Source organism: Tyto alba, unplaced genomic scaffold (assembly GCF_018691265.1).
Source record: "Tyto alba isolate M040663 unplaced genomic scaffold, T.alba_DEE_v4.0 Super-Scaffold_23, whole genome shotgun sequence".
Lineage (NCBI taxonomy): Eukaryota > Metazoa > Chordata > Aves > Strigiformes > Tytonidae > Tyto > Tyto alba.
The window spans coordinates 30,792,238-30,816,883 of record NW_024881297.1 but is presented as its reverse complement, the minus strand read 5'-3'; the positions used below and the strand labels follow the sequence as shown (position 1 = coordinate 30,816,883).

Below are 24,646 nucleotides of genomic sequence, written 5' to 3'. Positions count from 1 at the left end.
CAGTTCCCGTGCCAGTGTGCTGCCAGGACCCGGTGCCACCGCCCAATGCTTCTGCATTCTCCCAGTGCCCTCTCAGCTCCCTCGTGCCCTCAGGCTCACCAGTTGCACCAGCCGCTCCCAGTTCCCTGGCACCGGTTCCCTAGATCTGCTCTTGGCCCTGGACGGGCAGGAGATGGTGGGCAGGCAGGGTCCTGAGAACTCCGGGCAGAAGTGGGGGGAACACAGGGCCCTGGGGGACACAGCCAGATCCCTGGGGACTCCCAGGGGGCCCCCAGCCCTGCTTTGGGCAGGGACTGATCCAGAGGCTCCTTGGGGGCTGAGAGGCACCCACAGGTGCCAGGGGGGGTGGGGGGGCGGCAGGGAAGCCCGGCTCCCAGCAGTGGCTGGTGCCTGTGCCGTACAGCTTCGCCACCCCCCAGGCACCCTGGGGCCAGGGTCCCGTCCCGGGCTGGGGGTGGTCCCAGAGGGTGGAGGGGTCCCCAGAGCCACGCAGGTGGGTGCTGTGGGAGCTGGGATGGGAGCAGCGGTTCTGTCAGCCAGAAGAGTGGTTGGGCTGCTTGCCGGGGGGAGATGGGCTCCGCGGTGCTGGGGGGGGGGCCCAGGGGAGGAGGCTTTTTAGGGACTGGGGTGCCTCATGCTGCAAGGCTCAGGCAGAGTCAGAGTGATGGAAGTGGGGGCCAGCAGTGATGGCTGCGGGGAGCGACAGGGGCTCTCCGCTCCGGGTGTGTGGATGGTGTCAGGGCTGGCAGGTTTTCCCCGTGCCAGGCACAGGGGAAGCATCGCCCCGGCCCCTGCCTGCAATGGGGCAGTGGCTCAGGGTCCCCCCGGACCCCCACGCAGCTCCCGTAGCCCTGCACCCCCCGGCAGAGCTGGCTGGGCAAGGGGTTCCCCGTGCCCCTTCCTCCCAGCCCTGGGCGCGGAGAGCAGGGGCTGCGCAGGGGAGCTTGGGGTGCTGGAGGGGCACAGCCTGGCTTGGCCCGTTCTCGGCACATCCCTGGGAGATGGAGCCGCAGAAGTGACCGGGGGTCTGCGGCGGTGATGGTGGTGGTGGGCAGGCAGCCCTGCACCCCAGCACCCCAGCACCCACAGCCCTGGGCACCCCCCGCCACCTCTTCCCCCTGCGGCCCTCACCCTCATCCTGGGAAGGAGCACCCCAGAACCCCTCGGGTGACAAAGGGCACGGGTAGAGCTCAGCTCCTGCACCCAGCCCTCGCCTGCACCAGGCTCCCCAGCTGCAGGCGACAAAATGCCCCAGGGCAGCGCCCCCCCACCCTCCTGGGGTCACCCCTGGGGTCAGGGGGTGCAGCAGAGTCCCCTCGGCCCCCCAGGGACGCTGACCTGGGGGTGAAGACGGCCGCAGACACCGAGTGCAGCAAAGGGGTGGGAAAGAAGTGGGGAGCCCCTCTGGCACCCGCTACCCCCCAGGACATGCCAGGACACACGTGCCAATGTGTCCTTGTGCCCCGCGCACACGTGCCTGTGCACACGCCGCCCGCCCGGCGTAAGCACTGGCCCAGGTGTGCGCACACACGTGCACGGCCACGCTGCTTGGTACAGGCATGCGTGTGCACACATGGCCCCTCTCCTGCTGCCTTGTCCACACACACCCCCTTGCACAAGCACTCTTGCACACACACACCTGTGTGCACATCCCTTTCACACACACACTTGCAGACATGCACCCTTGCACACACACCCATCCTTGCACATGCACCCCCTTACACACAAATACTCTTTCACACATGCCCCCCTTGCACACACACACTCTTGCACACGTGCCCCCTTGCACTCACGCACTCTTTCACACACACACACACCCTTGCACAAACACTCTTGCACACATACACACACCCTTGCACACAAATGCTCTTACACACATACCCCCTTCCATACATGCATGCTTGCACATGCATCCCCTTGCACACAAATGCTCTTGCACACACACCCCCTTCCACACATGCATGCTTGCACATGCATCCCCTTGCACACAAATGCTCTTGCACACACACACCCTTGCACACACGCATCCTTGCACACACGCATCCCCTTGCACACAAATGCTCTTGCACTCATGCATCCCCTTGCACATACACACTCTTGCACACACGCACCCTCTGGCGCACACACTTCCTTGCACACACGCACTCTTGCACACGTACCCTTGCACTCACACACTCCTGCAGGCATGGACCCTCACACACACACACTCCTGCACACACGCACCCTTGCACACACCCCCCCTTGCACACATACCCCGCCTTGCACAAGCGCCTGCAGTTGCCACAGGCCCCAAAGATGAGTTCCCTGGAAGCCCAGCTTCTCCCCCCATCACCCACAGAGCTGTTTTGGAGAGGAGGCCGCCCCCCTGCAGTCAGGGTGGGCTCTGTGTGCGGGGGAGGCGTGATGCTGCCCCACCGATCCCCAGTGCATAACCATCCCACGCATGCTCTGCTACGCACGGGGACCCTGTCACGTGCGACGTGGGGGTCCCAGGGGTCTCACACTGCAACGTGAACAGAACAGGACCGGGGGGGTCGAGGCCCCTGAGCGGCAGGGACCCTCTGAGAGCGGGCTGCTGGGGGCAGGCACGGCGCCAGCGCACCCCAGTCCCTCGGGACGTGGGTGCTGTGAGCTCTGCAGGCAGCTGAGCACTGCACAGCCCTCTGCTTACAGCCCCTCTCCAGCATGGTGGGGAGAGAGCTGGGAGGGTGAAAGTGCAGGGGTGCATGAGGTGAGTAAAGAGAGTTTAGCAAAAAAAAAAGTAAAAAAAAAAAAAAAAAAAGAAACCGTGAAAAAAAAAACAAGTGAGGCAGAAAAATAAAGAAATAATTGCTCATCACCAGCCAACCAACGGCCGGTCAGCCCGCGAGCAGCGGCGGTCCCAGCAAACAACGGCCGTGACGTGCTCAGCGCGCAGACACACTGCACCTTGCCCAGGTCCCCCCCACGCACGACCGTGGGCGCCCGGTGCCCACCTGGAAACGGGCGGGGCACCAGCTCACAGACCGCGTGCTGCGCTCGGTCCCGCCGGCGGCGCTGGCGTCCTCGGGAGCGGCTGGGGAGCCGGGACTCGCCGGGGGGGCGCGGGGCCAGCTCGGGGGGACCGCGAGGAAAGCGGGCGTACAGGGGGCACAGGCGACCCCAGACCCACGGAGCGCGCCCCACCAGCGGCACCCCCACGGGCAGCAACCTGTAGCCTCTCCCCGTGCCGCGGCCCGTGAGCACCCTCCGTGGGCGCCCACCCCTGTGCCCCCCCCCCGTATCCAACCCGTTGGTATCTCACCCGGGCCTCCCCCGCCCTCTCCCCGCGTCTCCAGGCCCGCCCTCGCAGGCCCCGCCCCCGCGCCCTCCTTCACCCGCCCACCCCGCGCGCGGCTCTCGCGAGATCGACGCCGGCGGCCCCGCCCCTGCCCCCCTTTTCCCGGCCCACGGCACCGACCCCGCCCCGCCCCGGTACCGACCCCCGGCCATGGCCGACCCCAAGTACGCCGACCTGCCCGGCATCGTGAGTGCGGGGGCGGGACGGAGGGGGCCGGGGGGTCTGAGGGGCTCGGGGGGGCCCTGAGGATGAGGGGTCGGGGGGGCCCGTGAGGTGTCTGAGGGGTCGGGGGGGCCCTGAGGATGAGGGGTCGGGGGGGCCCTGAGGATGAGGGGTCGGGGGGGCCATGAGGTGTCTGAGGGGTCGGGGGGGCCCTGAGGTGTCTGAGGGGATCGGGGGGGCCGAGAGGAGAACGGGGGGGTCCGGCGGGTCGGGGCGGGACTGAGGTGGTCTGAGGGGATGGGGGGATCTGTGGGGCCTGAGGAGATCGGGGGGGTCTGAGGGGAACCGTGGGCATCGGCGTGGGGACTGGCGGGGTGGGAGGGGTTTGGGGGGTCTAAGGGGATCCGGGGCCTTGGGTCAGGAAACGGGGCATCTGGGGAGACTGGGGGTGTGGGAGGGGGCTGCCAGGGGGGATTGGAGGCGTTTGGGGTGTCGGAGGGGATCTGAGGAAGCTGGGGGTGTAAGTGGTGTGTTTGAGGAGCTGGGGGGTGCCGGGGACTGCCGGGGGGAGGGGGAAAGGGCATCTTGGGGGGGTTGGGAGTAGCTGGGGCGTTTGGAGTTGTCAGGGGGAACGAGAGCAGTAAGTGGGGTGTCTGGGGACATCGGGGAGTCCGGAAGGTACATTGGGTCTTTGGGGAGAGGGGGGGTGTCTGGGGTGAGGGGGCGTCTGCAGCCGTTTGGGGCACCTGTGGGGTATTTGATCATAAATGGAAAATAAATCAGCCGAGGCAAGCCGGGGGTTTCACTGTTTATGCCCCAGGCCAGGAACGAACCTGATGTCTACGAGACCAGCGATGTCTCTGAGGACGACCAGGCGGAGTTCGAGGCGGTAAGGCCTGGCCGGGGCCGTGCCGCGGGGTGGGTGGGGGGAGCGACTGCTCGTGCCCCCGTCCCACAGCCAGACTGGCACCGTGGCAGGGAAATGGCTCCTGTCCCCGCTCGCGCCCCTGTGCTGCCGCGTCCCCCCCGCCGACGTGTTCCAGCGAAGAGCCAGCCCCATCTCTCAGCCTGCCGCTGCTCAGGGCGGGGGTCAAGAAGTGAGGGGAGGGTGCAGCCCCCGCCCCACGCAGGGTGGGCATCCCCGTGTCTGTGTCCATGTCCTGCACGACACGGCCGAGGACAGCAGAAGCCAGCCGGGCCGGCCAGCCCTCGCTCCCCCTTGGCTTTGCATGGGCAGCCCAGGGAGGACAAAGGGGGCCTGTGAAGGCCAGTTCCCCCCAAAAATCAGCTCCTAATGCTGGCGGGGCCCTGCAGACCAGCCCCGTGGCAGACTCTGCTGTGCCCAGGCAGTGGCCGTTCCTGCTGCACGGCGGCTCTGATGTGGAGTGACACTGTGGCTCGTCCTCGAGGCTGACACGGCCCGAGGGGCACACCCGGGGCTGCGTGGTGACCCCCGGCTCTGCTGGTGAGGCCGAGCGCTGACGAGGGCTCATGGATCGCTGCCCAAATGGCTGCTCGGACCCCCCTGGGCCCCGCTTGGCCGGCACACACTCCCGGTTGGCCTGAGCCTGGGTGGGGGGAGCTGGGCCCTGGCAGCGCAGGGGGGAGAGCTGGCTTCTCCCCGGGGTGCAGCTGGCGTTTGTGGGGGACGTGGGGTCGGTGTGGCCCCACCGGGCATGGGCTGGCACGGAACCGTGTGCTGCGCATGGTGCAGGGGCACAGCAGGCACGCGGCCCCCCATTCTGAGTAGGGGTAGAGAGATCCCTTGTGAGAGCCAGAGCAGCAGGGTGGATTGAAACGGGTTGTTTCCACCCAAAGTTGCCCCCATCAGGCCTCGGTGATGCCCAAACGGAACCCGAGAACAGAGTGGTGCCACAGCGGCGCCGCCCCCGGCGTCTTCCCTCCGTGCCACCTTGCTGCGGGCGGGAGGCGAAGCGTCACTGGGGTTTTGGTTGCTGTCGTCTCCTCTCCTGGAAGCCCCTCGCGCAGCTTTGTTGTGTTTCCCGGCTCTCGTGCGCTGAACTGACCTGAGTTTTCCCACTGCTCTTCCCCTCCCTGCTCCCCACCTTGCCTGGACACTAGTTTGCACAAGTAAGCCCGTTTGCTGCTTCTGGTTCTGCATGCCGTTTGGGGTTGGGTTTGCATGCAGCCGGTGTGCACGGAGCCCCGCAGCCGCTGCCTGTCGCTGCGTTGCCTGCTCGCAGCTGTGGGTCATCCCGCTGTGGGGCAGAGGGGAGGCACCGGCAGCGGCTGTGGGTCCCAGGGCGCGACATGCTGCTGCTGCCGCCTCCCTGCTCTCCCTCGCCCTCTCTGCATCTGCCCTGCCTGGCTGCATGTGCTGTCCCCCTCGGGACACCCAGGGACCCCCTGGCCCTCCACAACGGGTCTCAGCGGCCTCGTGCCCCCCCGGCAACGCTGCCTGCGCAGAGGGGTGCTGCCCAGGGCCGGTCGCTGCCGTCCCTGCGCAGCCTGTCCTGCCAGGCTTTGCAGCGTGCTGTGGGGCTGGGCAGGACCCGGGCAGTGAGGGGGGGCTGCGCTGAGCCCCCTCCCTGCTGCCAGCGCGGCACGGGGCCGGCTGCTCAGCAGGGGACAGTGTGTGCCCCTCCAGGGACGGGCTTTGGGGTTTTTCCCCCCAGGACCGCAGCCAGTGCCTCCCTCCTGCCCGTGGGCGCCCCGTGGAGCCGCGGGGCTCCGAGCTGCTCGGTGGGGGCCCGTCCTGGCCCGGGCTCTGCTCCCCTTCCCCAAGGGGGGAACAGAAGAGCCGGAGCTGAAGGGAGGCTGTCAGATCTGAGGCTCATCTGCGTCCCTCCCACCCTGCGCTGGGCCCCGGGACCTCCCCTCACGGGGTCCACGACCCGCGCACCCCCGCTGCCCTGGGGTGCCCGGTGGAGGGGTGCAGCCTTCCGCTGCCCCGGCCCGCGCCGCCGCTGCCCCCGCCGCTGCCCTCTCCACGCTGGCAGCCCCCACGTCCCGCGCGGCTCCTGAGCCCTCGCGCGGGGCCAGCCCAGCTGCAGCCTCGGCGCAGGGCCGTGGGGGACAGCAGGCCGTGCATGGGACAAACCTTCTAACGCCGTTTTTGTCTCTCTCTCCCCGCTCTCCTCCTAACTTTGCTCTGACTTTCTCACCTCTGGGAAACGCAAGGAGCTGGTAAGAGCCCGTCCGTCGGCCGCCGTAACCCTGCGCTCTGCTCGGGGCGCTCGCCGCTGCCTCCCCACGCCCGGCCGGTCCCCCCAACGCTGCTGGCGCTGCTCCCGCTGCTCTCACCCCTCCTTGCCCCCTCGCAGCGTGCCAGGGCTCCCTGAAAGCACTCCAGGCTGTGGCCGGGCACAGGGGCTGGAGAGGGGCTGCCATGGCCCAGGGCAGCAGGTGGGGGGGCCCTTTGGGTGCCTCCCACAGGGCCAGGGCCCCCCCGAGCCTGGCGGCAGGCAAGGGGAGCCCAGCCTCAGTGTCTGCACTCGCCCGGCCAGGCTCCGGGCGAAGGCCCGTTGGCCTTGTAGGGGTTGAAGTCCCGCAAGCTGCCCGATGTCCCCCGAGTGGTGGGAGCCGCCCTGGAAGGCGGCCGTGGGGCAGCTCCAGCGCTGCTGGGCCAGGGCCGCTCTGGCTGCCCACGACGCGCGTGGGCTCTGCAGCTGCTTCCCAGGTGCTGGTTGTGGGGCTGCCAAAAGGCTTCCAGCCTCAGTGTGTGCTCGTGCCTCTGGCCCCGCTGCCAGGCCCTCGGGGGGGGGTTTCCTGCCTGCCAGCCCGGGCCAGGGGTCTGATGTCCCCCCGCACCAGGGCCTGGGTACGTGCTCGGTTCCATCCTGGCGTGTCATTCCCTGGGGGCTGTGCCTTCATCCTGGGGAGGATGGGGCCAGCTTCACCGCCCTACCCCGTTACTGTCCATCCTCTCCCCAGTGCCAGCCCCGATGGCTGCTGGCGCTGTAGGGAGGCGGCAGCTCTGCCGACAAACCCTCGTGGCTGCCTCGTCCCTAACGGCAAGCGTTGTGTGCAGGAGGAGCTCACCAGTACCAGCGTGGAGCATCTCATCATCAACCCCAACGCCGCGTACGAGAAGTTCAGGGGCAAACGCCTGAGCACCAAGGGAGTGGGTGAGCCAGGGGGTTTGGGGAAGGGAGGGCTGTGGGGACCCTGAACTGACCCCAGGGAGGGCACAGCCGCCCTTTATTTTTCCTCTTCCAGATTTTTCCGATCGCATCAGTAAGCCTAGGACAACGGGCTACGAGTCTGGAGAGTATGAAATTGTGAGTCCAGAGCATATGGGAATGTGAGCCGCCCCAGTGCATGGTCCCTCGTCCCCCCTTGCCCCACAGTGACGTCCCTGCTGCGAGCCACAAATCACACAGAATCCCAGTGGGGTGGAGGTGTGAAGGGACCCTCTGAAGGTCATCTGGTCAGTTTGTGCTCATGGCCTCTGCTGCCAGCACGGACACCGCCCAGAGCCGGGTACTGGTGCAGCCTCCCCTTGAGGACTGTGGGCGGTGCTGGGCCCCGTCATTTAAGACTGCCACGAAGGTCCTCAGATGTGTCCAGAGAAGGGCAGCCAAGCTGGGGAAGGGCTGGCAGGCATTTCCTGTGAGGAGCAGCTCAGGTCTCTGGGTTTATCCAGTTGAGAGTAGAGAGGGAGGTGCTGGGATCTTCTCCCTAGGATACAGTAGTAAGACATGTGGGAATGGTTCAAAACTGCCGGGGAGGACAGTAGGACGCATTTCTTTACTGAGGGGGTGGTCAAACACTGGAGCAGGTTTCCTGGAGAGGTGGTTGATGCCACATTCCTGTCAGTGTTTAAGAGGCCTTTGGACAATGATACAATAACCAGCTTTAACTTGTGGCCAGCCCTTAAGTTGTCAGGCAGTTGGACTAGATGATCAGTGTAGGTCTCTTCCAACTAGTCTTCTCCTCCCCTCCCTTCCCTTGGCACCCTCCCTTCAGGTATTGGTAAGACACCCCAGAGCCTTCTCTTCTCCAGGCTGGACAGTCCCAGCTCTCTCAGCCTTTCCTCTTAGGAGAGATGCTTCAGCCCCTTCAGGCATCTTTGTGGCCCTTGCTTGGACTCTCTCCAGTATGTCCACGTCTCTCTCTTACTGGGGAACCCAGAACTGGACACTGCACTCCAGGTGTGGCCTCAGGAGTGCTGAGGAGAGGAGAAGGATCACCTGCCTCAACCGCAACACTCCTAATGCTGCCCAGGACACCGTCAGCCACCTTGGCTGGATCGTGTTTAGCTCGGTGTCCACCAGGGGCCCTGGGGCCTTTTCCAGAGCTGCTTCCCAGCTGGGTGGCCCCCAGCATACGCTGGTGCTGGGGCAGTTCCACCCCAGGAGCAGGGCTTTGTGCTTCCCCTCAGTGAGCTCCAGTGGGCCCGTCTCTCAAGCCTGTCCGGGTCCCTCTGGGACGGCAGCTCGACCCTCTGGTGTCTCAGCCGCTCCTCCCAGCACGGTGTCACCTGCCAATTTCCTGATGGTTCACCCCGCCCCGCCACCCAGATCATTCAGGAAGATGTTAGAGAGGATCGCACCCAGCACCGACCCCTGGGCGCGCTGGTCATTACTGGCCCCCAAGCAGACTTTGGGCCGAAGGCCACCTCCCTCCGGGCTTGTCTGCGGCCAGTCCCGATGCAGCTCACTGCCTGCTCCTCCAGCCCGGAGCTCAGCAGCTTCTCCTGGAGGATCCTGCGGGGGACAGCGTCAGGCTTTCCTGCAGACCGGGCAGACGATGCCCAGTTCTCTCTCCCTGTCTACCAGGCCAGTCGTTCCACTGTAGAAGTTTATCGAGTTGGGCAAGCATGACTTGCCCTTGGTGAAGGCCTGCTGATTTCTCTCGATGATTTTTCTGTCGTTGATGTGCCTGGAAATGGTGTCCAGGAGTAGCTGCTCCATCGCCCTGCCACGGAAGGAGGAGAGGCTGCCCGGCCTGTGGTTGCCTGGGGCCTCCTCCTTGCCCTGCTTGACGATGGGGCTGATGTTGGCTTTCCTCTGGCACTTCTCCCCGTCACTGTGACCCATCGGCGATTGTCGAGCGTGGCCTTGCCGTGCCATCAGCCAGGTCCCTCGGCCCTCGCGGGCTCATCCCCTCTGTGCCCGTGCACTCAGGAGTGTCCGGTTTCGCCCAGTATTCCCTGGGCTGATCCTCCTCCGCCACGGGCACGCCTGTCTTGCTCCAGCCTTTCCCTGAGCCACCTGTGGCTGGTGATCCCTGACGGCCGGCTGGGCTGGAGGCGAAGGCAGCTCCCAGTGCTTCCAGTGCCTCGCCCCGTCCTGCGTGCGTGCCCAGGCCCCACGCCTCATTCAGGAGCGGGTCCCCACGTCCCCTCGCCATCCTTCTGTCCCCGGGGTCTCCCAGAAGCCCTTCTTGTTGCCTCAGACCTGACTGGCCGGGTTGAGTTCCAGCCAGGCTCTGGCTCTCCGAGCCTCATCCCTGGCTGCTCCGGCAACTGTCTCTGTCCTCGTCCCAGGTTCCCTGTCCCTGCTCCAGCCTCTGCCTCCTTCCTTTCTGCGTCTGGGTTTGGCCAGGAGCTGCTGTGCGCCCAGGCAGCCTCGAGGCATTTTTTTTTTTTTCCCCGACTGCCCACTCTGGGGTCGCGGCCCTCTGGAGCTTGGAGGAGGTGATCCCTGAACGTCAGCCAGCTCTCCCGGGCCCCTCTTCCCTCCCACTGCCCGGTGCCGGGGACTCTTCCAAGCAGACCTTTGCAGAGGCTGGAGCCTGCTCTGCTGAAGCCCAGGGCTGTGAGCCGCCTCCTCCCCACGCTCAGCATCCTGCACGCCCCCCTCTCACGGCCGCTGCAGCCCAGGCTGCCCTGAGACCTCCCCATCCCCAGCGAGCCCCTCCTCGGTGGCGAAGGTGAGCTCCGGCGCAGCCCCTCTCCTCCCCGGCCGCCCGTCCATCGGAGGAGAGGCGGACGCTGTCATCGCTGTGCTTGGGAGCCTCCTGTGCTGCCGGCGTGTCCCTCGGGCAGGTCCCTGCAGCCCCCCGTGAGGACCCTGTGACCGTGGGGCTGCTCCCGCCGGTGTGTCGAGGGCCTCACCTGCTGCTCCCCCCCACCCATCCCTTCTCCTGCCTGTCTGGGTGGGCGCCGAGCAGTGGTGTGCCGGCACCCCCCCGCCCTGGGCGCCAGGTGCCACAGGGCCAGCCGTGCGCCCCCGCCCGACCCCCAGCTCCTCTCCCTGCAGCTCGGCGAGGGTCTGGGCACCAAAGAGACGCCCCAGCAGCGGTACCAGCGGCTGCAGCACGAGGTGCAGGAGCTGGTTCGGGAGGTGGAGCAGATCCAGGTGAGCGCCAGCCCTGCCTCGGGGGCCCGTGGGGAGGCTGTGCCTGGGGGGTGACGCGGCCGCCTTTGCTCCCCCTGCCGCAGAGCACGGCAAAGGAGTCGGCGGCGGCGGAGGAGCTGACGCCCATGGCCTTGGCCAGGCAGGTGGAGGGCCTGAAGCAGCAGCTGGTCTCCAGCCACCTGGAGAAGCTGCTGGGCCCCGGCGCAGCGGTCGACTTTGCCGACCCCGATGGCGCCCTGGCGAGGTGAGCGGGGTCCCTGGGACCCCGGGGGGGCGGGGGGAGGCTGCCCGTGTCCCCGCGGGGCGCTGCGGGGCCCCGTGCCCACCGTCTCCCTGCCCAGGCGCCTGCTGCAGCAGCTGGAGGTGGCCAAGTGCAGCAAGGCGGCGGCGGGGAAGAGCCCCGCCAAGGGCCCGGCGCCCGCCGGCGACGCCGTCACCTTCGAGCTGTACTGGCGGCCGGAGCAGGACCAGTTTGCCCAGACGGCCAAGGTGAGCGGGGGGCGGCGGGGGACCCGTGCCTGGCCCCGGAACGGGCTGTCCTGCCGCCTCAGCCCTCATCTGTGCCCCCCCCGCCCCCAGATTGCGGAGCTGGAGAAGCGGCTGGCGCAGCTGGAGGCGACGGTGCGGCTGCGAGCCCGACAGCCAGGTGAGGGGCCGGGGGCTCCTGCCCTGCCACTCAGCGTGCCCCACTCCCACCCCACTGACGCGGTTTCCTTCCCCGCAGAACCCGCTGTTGGTCGGGCTGAAGGGCAGCAGCCTCGTGGTGAGTCGGGCAGGGGGTGGGGGGCTCGCAGGGTCCCTCCCCCCGGGCTGTGCCTGTCAGGCTCGGGGGGGCAGCGCCAGGGTGCTGCCGTGCCCCCCCTCACCCTGCGCCCCGTCCCCAGGAGACTGTGCAGGTGCTGCAGGCCAAGGTGAACATCCTAGATGTGGCCGTGCTGGACCAAGTGGAGGCCCGGCTGCAGGTGGGTGTCGTGGGGCCGGGGGAGAGCCGCGGGGCAGCCCTGGCCCAGGCAGTGAAATTGGGGGCGGGCACCGCTGGATCTGGGGTCTCACGTCTGCTCCCCCCTCCCCAGAGCGTCCTGGGGAAGGTGAATGAAATAGCCAAGCACAAGGCGACTGTGCAAGATGCCGACACGCAGAGCAAGGTCAGGGCTGGTGGGTTGGGCCCCCCGAGGCGGCCGCAGGGGATACAGGGAGCCCCCCCTCCAGCCCACGCTGAACCCCTGCTCCTCGCCCGGCCCCGGCCCCCAGATCCACCAGATCTACGAGACGATGCAGCGCTGGGACCCCGTGGCCAGCACCCTGCCTGACGTCGTGCAGAGGCTGGTGACCCTGCGGGACCTGCACGAGCAAGGTGAGGGGGGGCAGGAGGGGCTGGTGGGGCCGGCAGCGTGGTGGGAGCGGGAGCGTTTCGGCGGGGGGGTCGCTGCTCCGCGGCCCAGCACCGAGCTGGCTCCTGCCACGCAGCCACCCAGTTCGGGCAGGTCCTCGTGCACTTGGACACCACGCAGCAGGAGATCGCGGCTGCTCTCAAGGACAACACGGTGCTGCTGGCTGAGGTGGGTCCCCCGTGCGCCTGCCGGGGCGGAGTGGGGTCCCCCCCCACCCCCCCGCTCACCCCCCGCCCCCCTCACCTGCCCAGGTGCAGAAGACCATGAAGGAAAACCTGGCTGTTGTAGAGGACAACTTTGCAGACATTGACGCCCGCATCAAGCGGCTGCAGAAGTGAGGGCAGGCTGGAGACCCCGCCAGGGCCAGGGGGCCCTGCGAACCCCTGGGAATCGCTCCCTCCCCCCCGCAGGTACCAGCCCCCACTTGTATATACCCTGGCTCTGCCCCCACACACAGGGTGGGGGTCTGGAGGGCTCCCCCCCACCCCTCCATTCCCGCCTCGGGGCAGGGTGGGGGTCTCTGCGCCCGCCAGGTTCACCCCAATAAACAGCTTAGCTCTAAATGCAGCCGCGTTGGCATCTCCTTCGGGCTGGGGGGCACGGGGGGGGGGCCCAGCCGCCGGGTTTTAAAACGTATCTTTTAATGGTGCATCCCCCCCGCCACCTCCCCCAGCCTCCTGGTTGCACTAAATCCTATCGCTGCCGGAAAGCTGCGACCCCCGGGGGGAACGACCCTCCCCGAGCCTGAGATAATGGGGGGCAGCGGGAGGTGCGGGGTGGGCTGTGGGGCAGCACAGTCCCCTCGGCCCCCCAGGGACGCTGACCTGGGGGTGAAGACGGCCGCAGACACCGAGTGCAGCAAAGGGGTGGGAAAGAAGTGGGGAGCCCCTCTGGCACCCTCTACCCCCAGGACATGCCAGGACACACGTGCCAATGTGTCCTTGTGCCCCGCGCACACGTGCCTGCGCACACGCCGCCCGCCCGGTGTAAGCCCCGGCCGATGTGTGTGCACAAGCGTGCACGGCCACGCTGCTTGGTACAGGCATGCGTGTGCACGTGGCCCCTCTCCTGCTGTCTTGTCCGCACACGCACCCTTGCACAAGTACTCTTACACATACATACCCCCTTCCACACATGCTGGGTTTCACAGGAGTCCACACAGGGGGTGAGCGGGTGGGTACTGTTGTGGTTTGAGCCCAGAGGGCAACTGAGCCCCACGCAGGCGCTTGCTCTTCCCTTCCCTCTCTGGAATGGGAAGAAGATATAAAGAAAAGGGCTTCAGAATCCAGGTAAGGACATGGAGGGATGGCTCACGGCTCACCCAGTATGGTCACTGGTCACTAGGCAAAAGAGAGACCTGTTAGGGGAAGAAAAAGAACATAAATTTAATTCAGACCCTAACCACAACAGCACTTAACAGAATAGGACAGTGCGAAGTGCCACCACACCCAAGAGCACCTCCCCACCCTTCCCTTCTCCCCGGGCTCAGCTCTGCTCCCCACCTCTCCACCTCCCCAGCAGCGCAGGGGGCAGGGGATGGGGGTCACAGCCAGCTCGCCGCTCCTTCCTTCTCGGGAGGTGGGGGAGCACCGCACATTCCTCCCCAGCTCCCTGGGGCTCCCCTCTCACTGCAGACATTCCTCCGGGAACCTCCTCGGCAGTGGGTCCTCCCCACGGGCCGCAGCCGCTCCCACGCTGCTCTGGCGTGGGCCCCCCGTGTGTCGCAGCCCTCCCAGCGCCGAACCACAACAGCGGGGCCGCTTCTCCCCTCAGAGTCCCGGCTTCCACGAGGTGCAGCCGCCTGTCCCGGGGTGGGCTCCTTCCCAGGCTGCAGGCCGGCCCCTGCTCCACCATGGACCTCCAGGGGTGGCAGGGTGGGCGGCCCTGCCCTCTCCCCCCGGGACGCAGGGGTCTCTGCTCCCGCACACCTCCCCCGATTCCTCCTCCTCTTTTCTTCCACCGACCTGGGTGTTTGTCCTCCTCACAACTCCTCCTCGCGAGCCCCAACCCCCTCCCAGGTTTTCCTCCTTAACTCCATTCTCCCGTCGCTGATGGGTTCGGCCCTGGCCAGAGCGGGGTCTGACTTGGAGCCCGGGGAGCTTTTGAGAAGGTTCTCACAGGGGCCCTCTCCCCTGCTACCAAAAACCCTGCATCAGAAACCCAGCACAGATACCACAGGGGGCTGCACACCCCCGCCCACGGGTTGCCCTTGGGGTGAGCTCTGTGCAGGCACCTCTGCATGGTTTTGGGGTCATCTGTGCCTGTGCACTCATGTATGTCCCGTTTCCAAAAGTTTTCCCTGAGCTGACCCTCCCCTGCAAGGGCACAGCTGCGTGCATCCAGCCTCTCCCGCGGCCACGGGGCCGAGCGAGTGGGAGGCAAATGCAGCCAGTGCCCCGTGTGCCCCGGCCCGGCACCCATCCTGCCACGGCTCGGCCACCCTCACCAGATCCTGGGCCGGCAACTGCCCCCGGGCTCCAGCCCGGCTTGCCAGCGGCAGCCCCCACCCCAGGGACGGCCCTGTGCTGGGGGGCAGGATCGGTGCTGGCAGGCGCAGCTGGGGGCTCCGGGCCCACAGCCCACCCCGCACCTCCCGCTGCCCCCCATTATCTCAGGCTCGGGGAGGGTCGTTCCCCCCGGGGGTCGCAGCTTTCCGGCAGCGATAGGATTTAGTGCAACCAGGAGGCTGGGGGAGGTGGCGGGGGGGATGCACCATTAAAAGATACGTTTTAAAACCCGGCGGCTGGGCCCCCCCCCCGTGCCCCCCAGCCCGAAGGAGATGCCAACGCGGCTGCATTTAGAGCTAAGCTGTTTATTGGGGTGAACCTGGCGGGCGCAGAGACCCCCACCCTGCCCCGAGGCGGGAATGGAGGGGTGGGGGGAGCCCTCCAGACCCCCACCCTGTGTGTGGGGGCAGAGCCAGGGTATATACAAGTGGGGGCTGGTACCTGCGGGGGGGAGGGAGCGATTCCCAGGGGTTCGCAGGGCCCCCTGGCCCGGCGGGGTCTCCAGCCTGCCCTCACTTCTGCAGCCGCTTGATGCGGGCGTCAATGTCTGCAAAGTTGTCCTCTACAACAGCCAGGTTTTCCTTCATGGTCTTCTGCACCTGGGCAGGTGAGGGGGGCGGGGGGTGAGCGGGGGGGGTGGGGGGGGACCCCACTCCGCCCCGGCAGGCGCACGGGGGACCCACCTCAGCCAGCAGCACCGTGTTGTCCTTGAGAGCAGCCGCGATCTCCTGCTGCGTGGTGTCCAAGTGCACGAGGACCTGCCCGAACTGGGTGGCTGCGTGGCAGGAGCCAGCTCGGTGCTGGGCCGCGGAGCAGCGACCCCCCCGCCGAAACGCTCCCGCTCCCACCACGCTGCCGGCCCCACCAGCCCCTCCTGCCCCCCCTCACCTTGCTCGTGCAGGTCCCGCAGGGTCACCAGCCTCTGCACGACGTCAGGCAGGGTGCTGGCCACGGGGTCCCAGCGCTGCATCGTCTCGTAGATCTGGTGGATCTGGGGGCCGGGGCCGGGCGAGGAGCAGGGGTTCAGCGTGGGCTGGAGGGGGGGCTCCCTGTATCCCCTGCGGCCGCCTCGGGGGGCCCAACCCACCAGCCCTGACCTTGCTCTGCGTGTCGGCATCTTGCACAGTCGCCTTGTGCTTGGCTATTTCATTCACCTTCCCCAGGACGCTCTGGGGAGGGGGGAGCAGACGTGAGACCCCAGATCCAGCGGTGCCCGCCCCCAATTTCACTGCCTGGGCCAGGGCTGCCCCGCGGCTCTCCCCCGGCCCCACGACACCCACCTGCAGCCGGGCCTCCACTTGGTCCAGCACGGCCACATCTAGGATGTTCACCTTGGCCTGCAGCACCTGCACAGTCTCCTGGGGACGGGGCGCAGGGTGAGGGGGGGCACGGCAGCACCCTGGCGCTGCCCCCCCGAGCCTGACAGGCACAGCCCGGGGGGAGGGACCCTGCGAGCCCCCCACCCCCTGCCCGACTCACCACGAGGCTGCTGCCCTTCAGCCCGACCAACAGCGGGTTCTGCGGGGAAGGAAACCGCGTCAGTGGGGTGGGAGTGGGGCACGTGAGTGGCAGGGCAGGAGCCCCCGGCCCCTCACCTGGCTGTCGGGCTCGCACCGCACCGTCGCCTCCAGCTGCGCCAGCCGCTTCTCCAGCTCCGCAATCTGGGGGCGGGGGGGGCACAGATGAGGGCTGAGGCGGCAGGACAGCCCGTTCCGGGGCCAGGCACGGGTCCCCCGCCGCCCCCCGCTCACCTTGGCCGTCTGGGCAAACTGGTCCTGCTCCGGCCGCCAGTACAGCTCGAAGGTGACGGCGTCGCCGGCGGGCGCCGGGCCCTTGGCGGGGCTCTTCCCCGCCGCCGCCTTGCTGCACTTGGCCACCTCCAGCTGCTGCAGCAGGCGCCTGGGCAGGGAGACGGTGGGCACGGGGCCCCGCAGCGCCCCGCGGGGACACGGGCAGCCTCCCCCCGCCCCCCCGGGGTCCCAGGGCCCCGCTCACCTCGCCAGGGCGCCATCGGGGTCGGCAAAGTCGACCGCTGCGCCGGGGCCCAGCAGCTTCTCCAGGTGGCTGGAGACCAGCTGCTGCTTCAGGCCCTCCACCTGCCTGGCCAAGGCCATGGGCGTCAGCTCCTCCGCCGCCGCCGACTCCTTTGCCGTGCTCTGCGGCAGGGGGAGCAAAGGCGGCCGCGTCACCCCCCAGGCACAGCCTCCCCACGGGCCCCCGAGGCAGGGCTGGCGCTCACCTGGATCTGCTCCACCTCCCGAACCAGCTCCTGCACCTCGTGCTGCAGCCGCTGGTACCGCTGCTGGGGCGTCTCTTTGGTGCCCAGACCCTCGCCGAGCTGCAGGGAGAGGAGCTGGGGGTCGGGCGGGGGCGCACGGCTGGCCTGTGGCACCTGGCGCCCAGGGCGGGGGGGTGCCGGCACACCACTGCTCGGCGCCCACCCAGACAGGCAGGAGAAGGGATGGGTGGGGGGGAGCAGCAGGTGAGGCCCTCGACACACCGGCGGGAGCAGCCCCACGGTCACAGGGTCCTCACGGGGGGCTGCAGGGACCTGCCCGAGGGACACGCCGGCAGCACAGGAGGCTCCCAAGCACAGCGATGACAGCGTCCGCCTCTCCTCCGATGGACGGGCGGCCGGGGAGGAGAGGGGCTGCGCCGGAGCTCACCTTCGCCACCGAGGAGGGGCTCGCTGGGGATGGGGAGGTCTCAGGCAGCCTGGGCTGCAGCGGCCGTGAGAGGGGGGCGTGCAGGATGCTGAGCGTGGGGAAGAGGCGGCTCACAGCCCTGGGCTTCAGCAGAGCAGGCTCCAGCCTCTGCAAAGGTCTGCTTGGAAGAGTCCCCGGCACCGGGCAGTGGGAGGGAAGAGGGGCCCGGGAGAGCTGGCTGACGTTCAGGGATCACCTCCTCCAAGCTCCAGAGGGCCGCGACCCCAGAGTGGGCAGTCGGGGAAAAAAAAAAAAATGCCTCGAGGCTGCCTGGGCGCACAGCAGCTCCTGGCCAAACCCAGACGCAGAAAGGAAGGAGGCAGAGGCTGGAGCAGGGACAGGGAACCTGGGACGAGGACAGAGACGTTGCCGGAGCAGCCAGGGATGAGGCTCGGAGAGCCAGAGCCTGGCTGGAACTCAACCCGGCCAGTCAGGTCTGAGGCAACAAGAAGGGCTTCTGGGAGACCCCGGGGACAGAAGGATGGCGAGGGGACGTGGGGACCCGCTCCTGAATGAGGCGTGGGGCCTGGGCACGCACGCAGGACGGGGCGAGGCACTGGAAGCACTGGGAGCTGCCTTCGCCTCCAGCCCAGCCGGCCGTCAGGGATCACCAGCCACGGTGGCTCAGGGAAAGGCTGGAGCAAGACAGGCGTGCCCGTGGCGGAGGAGGATCAGCCCAGGGAATACTGGGCGAAACCGGACACTCCTGAGTGCACGGGCACAGAGGGGATGAGCCCGCGAGGGCCGAGGGACCTGGCTGATGGCACGGCAAGGCCACGCTCGACAATCGCCGATGGGTCACAGTGACGGGGAGAAGTGCCAGAGGAAAGCCAACATCAGCCCCATCGTCAAGCAGGGCAAGGAGGAGGCCCCAGGCAACCACAGGCCGGGCAGCCTCTCCTCCTTCCGTGGCAGGGCGATGGAGCAGCTACTCCTGGACACCATTTCCAGGCACATCAACGACAGAAAAATCATCGAGAGAAATCAGCAGGCCTTCACCAAGGGCAAGTCATGCTTGCCCAACTCGATAAACTTCTACAGTGGAACGACTGGCCTGGTAGACAGGGAGAGAGAACTGGGCATCGTCTGCCCGGTCTGCAGGAAAGCCTGACGCTGTCCCCCGCAGGATCCTCCAGGAGAAGCTGCTGAGCTCCGGGCTGGAGGAGCAGGCAGTGAGCTGCATCGGGACTGGCCGCAGACAAGCCCGGAGGGAGGTGGCCTTCGGCCCAAAGTCTGCTTGGGGGCCAGTAATGACCAGCGCGCCCAGGGGTCGGTGCTGGGTGCGATCCTCTCTAACATCTTCCTGAATGATCTGGGTGGCGGGGCGGGGTGAACCATCAGGAAATTGGCAGGTGACACCGTGCTGGGAGGAGCGGCTGAGACACCAGAGGGTCGAGCTGCCGCCCAGAGGGACCCGGACAGGCTTGAGAGACGGGCCCACTGGAGCTCACTGAGGGGAAGCACAAAGCCCTGCTCCTGGGGTGGAACTGCCCCAGCACCAGCGTATGCTGGGGGCCACCCAGCTGGGAAGCCGCTCTGGAAAAGGCCCCAGGGCCCCTGGTGGACACCGAGCTAAACACGATCCAGCCAAGGTGGCTGACGGTGTCCTGGGCAGCATTAGGAGTGTTGCGGTTGAGGCAGGTGATCCTTCTCCTCTCCTCAGCACTCCTGAGGCCACACCTGGAGTGCAGTGTCCAGTTCTGGGTTCCCCAGTAAGAGAGAGACGTGGACATACTGGAGAGAGTCCAAGCAAGGGCCACAAAGATGCTGAAGGGGCTGAAGCATCTCTCCTAAGAGGAAAGGCTGAGAGAGCTGGGACTGTCCAGCCTGGAGAAGAGAAGGCTCTGGGGTGTCTTACCTGAAGGGAGGGTGCCAAGAGGACCAAGGCTGGCTACTCTGAGTGGTGCCCTGGACCAGGACCAGGGACCATGGGCAAAAACTGCACCACAGGAACTTCCCCCTGACTATCAGGAAAACTTTTTCACTGAGAGCAACTAAGCACCGGCAAAGGTTGCACAAAGTCATGGTGCGGTCTCCATCCTTGGTTATGTTCAGAAGCTGCCTGGACATTTTCCCGGGTAACAGGCTCTAGGTGAACTGAGCAGGGAATTGGACCAGATGACCTTCAGAGGCCCCTTCCCACCTCCACCCCACTGGGATTCTGTGTGATTTGTGGCTCGCAGCAGGGACGTCACTGTGGGGCAAGGGGGGACGAGGGACCATGCACTGGGGCGGCTCACATCCCCATATGCTCTGGACTCACAATTTCATACTCCCCAGATTTGTAGCCCGTTGTCCTAGGCTTACTGATGCAGTCGGAAAAATCTGGAATGGAAATAGCAGAGTATCACCCCAAAATACCGAAGACACCTGTGCTCTCCCTGGGGTCAGTTCAGGGTCCCCACAGCCCTCCCTTCCCCAAACCCCCTGGCTCACCCACTCCCTTGGTGCTCAGGTGCTTGTCCCTGAACTTCTCGTACGCGGCGTTGGGGTTGATGATGAGATGCTCCACGCTGGTACTGGTGAGCTCCTCCTGCACACAACGCTCGCCGTTAGGGACGAGGCAGCCACGAGGGTTTGTCGGCAGAGCTGCCGCCTCCCTGCAGCGCCAGCAGCCATCGGGGCTGGCACTGGGGAGAGGATGGACAGTAACGGGGTGGGCGGTGAAGCTGGCCCCATCCTCCCCAGGATGAAGGCACAGCCCCCAGGGAATGACACGCCAGGATGGAACCGAGCACGTACCCAGGCCCTGGTGCGGGGGGACATCAGACCCCTGGCCCGGGCTGGCAGGCAGGAAACCCCCCCCCGAGGGCCTGGCAGCGGGGCCAGAGGCACGAGCACACACTGAGGCTGGAAGCCTTTTGGCAGCCCCACAACCAGCACCTGGGAAGCAGCTGCAGAGCCCACGCGCGTCGCGGGCAGCCAGAGCGGCCCTGGCCCAGCAGCGCTGGAGCTGCCCCACGGCCGCCTTCCAGGGCGGCTCCCACCACTCGGGGGACATCGGGCAGCTTGCGGGACTTCAACCCCTACAAGGCCAACGGGCCTTCGCCCGGAGCCTGGCCGGGCGAGTGCAGACACTGAGGCTGGGCTCTCCTTGCCTGCCGCCAGGCTCGGGGGGGCCCTGGCCCTGTGGGAGGCACCCAAAGGGCCCCCCCACCTGCTGCCCTGGGCCATGGCAGCCCCTCTCCAGCCCCTGTGCCCGGCCACAGCCTGGAGTGCTTTCAGGGAGCCCTGGCACGCTGCGAGGGGGCAAGGAGGGGTGAGAGCAGCGGGAGCAGCGCCAGCAGCGTTGGGGGGACCGGCCGGGCGTGGGGAGGCAGCGGCGAGCGCCCCGAGCAGAGCGCAGGGTTACGGCGGCCGACGGACGGGCTCTTACCAGCTCCTTGCGTTTCCCAGAGGTGAGAAAGTCAGAGCAAAGTTAGGAGGAGAGCGGGGAGAGAGAGACAAAAACGGCGTTAGAAGGTTTGTCCCATGCACGGCCTGCTGTCCCCCACGGCCCTGCGCCGAGGCTGCAGCTGGGCTGGCCCCGCGCGAGGGCTCAGGAGCCGCGCGGGACGTGGGGGCTGCCAGCGTGGAGAGGGCAGCGGCGGGGGCAGCGGCGGCGCGGGCCGGGGCAGCGGAAGGCTGCACCCCTCCACCGGGCACCCCAGGGCAGCGGGGGTGCGCGGGTCGTGGACCCCGTGAGGGGAGGTCCCGGGGCCCAGCGCAGGGTGGGAGGGACGCAGATGAGCCTCAGATCTGACAGCCTCCCTTCAGCTCCGGCTCTTCTGTTCCCCCCTTGGGGACGGGGAGCAGAGCCCGGGCCAGGACGGGCCCCCACCGAGCAGCTCGGAGCCCCGCGGCTCCACGGGGCGCCCACGGGCAGGAGGGAGGCACTGGCTGCGGTCCTGGGGGGAAAAACCCCAAAGCCCGTCCCTGGAGGGGCACACACTGTCCCCTGCTGAGCAGCCGGCCCCGTGCCGCGCTGGCAGCAGGGAGGGGGCTCAGCGCAGCCCCCCCTCACTGCCCGGGTCCTGCCCAGCCCCACAGCACGCTGCAAAGCCTGGCAGGACAGGCTGCGCAGGGACGGCAGCGACCGGCCCTGGGCAGCACCCCTCTGCGCAGGCAGCGTTGCCGGGGGGGCACGAGGCCGCTGAGACCCGTTGTGGAGGGCCAGGGGGTCCCTGGGTGTCCCGAGGGGGACAGCACATGCAGCCAGGCAGGGCAGATGCAGAGAGGGCGAGGGAGAGCAGGGAGGCGGCAGCAGCAGCATGTCGCGCCCTGGGACCCACAGCCGCTGCCGGTGCCTCCCCTCTGCCCCACAGCGGGGTGACCCACAGCTGCGAGCAGGCAACGCAGCGACAGGCAGCGGCTGCGGGGCTCCGTGCACACCGGCTGCATGCAAACCCAACCCCAAACGGCATGCAGAACCAGAAGCAGCAAACGGGCTTACTTGTGCAAACTAGTGTCCAGGCAAGGTGGGGAGCAGGGAGGGGAAGAGCAGTGGGAAAACTCAGGTCAGTTCAGCGCACGAGAGCCGGGAAACACAACAAAGCTGCGCGAGGGGCTTCCAGGAGAGGAGACGACAGCAACCAAAACCCCAGTGACGCTTCGCCTCCCGCCCGCAGCAAGGTGGCATGGAGGGAAGACGCCGGGGGCAGCGCCGCTGTGGCACCACTCTGTTCTCGGGTTCCGTTTGGGCATCACCGAGGCCTGATGGGGGCAACTTTGGGTGGAAACAACCCGTTTCAATCCACCCTGCTGCTCTGGCTCTCACAAGGGATCTCTCTACCCCACTCAGAATGGGGGGCCGCGTGCCTGCTGTGCCCCTGCACCATGCGCAGCACACGGTTCCGTGCCAGCCCATGCCCGGTGGGGCCACACCGACCCCACGTCCCCCACAAACGCCAGCTGCACCCCGGGGAGAAGCCAGCTCTCCCCCCTGCGCTGCCAGGGCCCAGCTCCCCCCACCCAGGCTCAGGCCAACCGGGAGTGTGTGCCGGCCAAGCGGGGCCCAGGGGGGTCCGAGCAGCCATTTGGGCAGCGATCCATGAGCCCTCGTCAGCGCTCGGCCTCACCAGCAGAGCCGGGGGTCACCACGCAGCCCCGGGTGTGCCCCTCGGGCCGTGTCAGCCTCGAGGACGAGCCACAGTGTCACTCCACATCAGAGCCGCCGTGCAGCAGGAACGGCCACTGCCTGGGCACAGCAGAGTCTGCCACGGGGCTGGTCTGCAGGGCCCCGCCAGCATTAGGAGCTGATTTTTGGGGGGAACTGGCCTTCACAGGCCCCCTTTGTCCTCCCTGGGCTGCCCATGCAAAGCCAAGGGGGAGCGAGGGCTGGCCGGCCCGGCTGGCTTCTGCTGTCCTCGGCCGTGTCGTGCAGGACATGGACACAGACACGGGGATGCCCACCCTGCGTGGGGCGGGGGCTGCACCCTCCCCTCACTTCTTGACCCCCGCCCTGAGCAGCGGCAGGCTGAGAGATGGGGCTGGCTCTTCGCTGGAACACGTCGGCGGGGGGGACGCGGCAGCACAGGGGCGCGAGCGGGGACAGGAGCCATTTCCCTGCCACGGTGCCAGTCTGGCTGTGGGACGGGGGCACGAGCAGTCGCTCCCCCCCACCCCGCGGCACGGCCCCGGCCAGGCCTTACCGCCTCGAACTCCGCCTGGTCGTCCTCGGGCAGGTCACTGGTCTCGTACAGGTCAGGTTCGTTCCTGGCCTGGGGCACAAACAGGCTCTGGTGAAACCCCGGCTCACCTCAGCCATTCGTTAGCCATTTATGATCAAATACCCCACAGGTGCCCCAAACGGCTGCAGACGCCCCCTCACCCCAGACACCCCCCCTCTCCCCAAAGACCCAATGTACCTTCCGGACTCCCCGATGTCCCCAGACACCCCACTTACTGCTCTCGTTCCCCCTGACAACTCCAAACGCCCCAGCTACTCCCAACCCCCCCAAGATGCCCTTTCCCCCTCCCCCCGGCAGTCCCCGGCACCCCCCAGCTCCTCAAACACCCCACTTACACCCCCAGCTTCCTCAGATCCCCTCCGACACCCCAAACGCCTCCAATCCCCCCTGGCAGCCCCCTCCCACACCCCCAGTCTCCCCAGATGCCCCGTTTCCTGACCCAAGGCCCCGGATCCCCTTAGACCCCCCAAACCCCTCCCACCCCGCCAGTCCCCACGCCGATGCCCACGGTTCCCCTCAGACCCCCCCGATCTCCTCAGGCCCCACAGATCCCCCCATCCCCTCAGACCACCTCAGTCCCGCCCCGACCCGCCGGACCCCCCCGTTCTCCTCTCGGCCCCCCCGATCCCCTCAGACACCTCAGGGCCCCCCCGATCCCCTCAGACACCTCAGGGCCCCCCCGACCCCTCAGACACCTCACGGGCCCCCCCGACCCCTCATCCTCAGGGCCCCCCCGAGCCTCTCAGACCCCCCGGCCCCCTCCGTCCCGCCCCCGCACTCACGATGCCGGGCAGGTCGGCGTACTTGGGGTCGGCCATGGCCGGGGGTCGGTACCGGGGCGGGGCGGGGGGAGGGGATGGTCGGGGACAGTAACGGGGGGTCGGTAACGAAGGGGGGGGGTCGGTAACGGGGTCGGGCCGCGGTGCGGGAAGCACCGAACAGGGGCGGGGCCGCCGGCGTCGATCTCGCGAGAGCCGCGCGCGGGTTAGGCGGGGAAACGGAGAGAGCGGGGGCGTGGCCTGCGCGGGGGCGTGGCCTGCGCGGGCGGACGGGGAGAGCCGGCGGGGTTGAGGGGGAGACCCGGGAGGGGCACCCACGGGAGGGGCACCCACGGGATGGACACCCACGGGAGGGGCACCCACGGGATGGACACGGGGGGCGCACATGGGTGGGTGCGCAGGAAAGGGGCGCCCGGGTGTGCGCCCACGGGGGGGGCGCACGGGCTGGGGCACACGGAGGGGCTGCAGGCTGCTGCCCGTTGCGGTGCCGCTGGTGGGGTGCGCTCCGTGCAGGCGCGCTGCGTGGGCCTGAGGGTCACGGAGGGGGCGGAACTCCCTGACTGCGCATCCGTGCCCCCCCGCCTGGACCCCCGGGCTAGGCAGGGCCACCAAGGACACGAATGTGCCCGGCCTCAGCGCCGGGCGGGGAGCGGCATGAGTCAGGACTGCGGGCGTCTCGCGTGGGGGAGGGGAGCGGAGTGGGGGTGCTGAGAGGGTTGGCCCTGCGCCGACCCCCTCCCTCAGCCAGGACAGGGTCGTCACCGTCCTTTCCCCCTTCCCCGTCCCCCCCGCAATGAATCAGCAGTTTGGGGGGAGGGCCGGCAGTGTGTGTGTGCGTGTGTGTGTGCG

At 67.8% G+C, this 24,646-nt stretch overlaps 1 protein-coding gene and 1 pseudogene across 3 annotated transcripts; one reads left to right on the top strand and one right to left on the bottom strand.

Moving 5' to 3' along the window:
• Nucleotides 1-3,404: 3,404 nt before the first annotated feature.
• On the top strand, nucleotides 3,405-12,700 carry LOC116959955 (annotated as a pseudogene).
• A 2,233-nt stretch (nucleotides 12,701-14,933) lies between these two features.
• On the bottom strand, nucleotides 14,934-23,987 carry LOC122153800 (dynactin subunit 2-like). 3 transcript variants are annotated; one of them, XM_042796927.1, is made up of 16 exons: nucleotides 23,801-23,987; nucleotides 22,980-23,048; nucleotides 21,782-21,790; nucleotides 20,726-20,731; nucleotides 19,786-19,882; nucleotides 19,613-19,674; nucleotides 16,884-16,982; nucleotides 16,640-16,800; nucleotides 16,396-16,543; nucleotides 16,240-16,305; nucleotides 16,124-16,162; nucleotides 15,925-16,002; nucleotides 15,742-15,813; nucleotides 15,533-15,635; nucleotides 15,328-15,419; nucleotides 14,934-15,243 (listed from the first exon to the last, which is right to left on the bottom strand). In XM_042796927.1, the coding sequence occupies exons 1-16, from the start codon at nucleotides 23,834-23,836 to the stop codon at nucleotides 15,157-15,159; spliced, it is 1,224 nt and encodes a 407-aa protein (XP_042652861.1). In that variant the 5' UTR covers nucleotides 23,837-23,987; the 3' UTR covers nucleotides 14,934-15,156. The 3 variants fall into 3 exon arrangements, with proteins under 3 accessions (XP_042652861.1, XP_042652862.1, XP_042652863.1); XM_042796928.1 differs by lacking the exon at nucleotides 21,782-21,790; XM_042796929.1 differs by lacking the exons at nucleotides 20,726-20,731; nucleotides 21,782-21,790 and having other exon boundaries at nucleotides 23,801-23,986.
• Nucleotides 23,988-24,646: the final 659 nt, after the last annotated feature.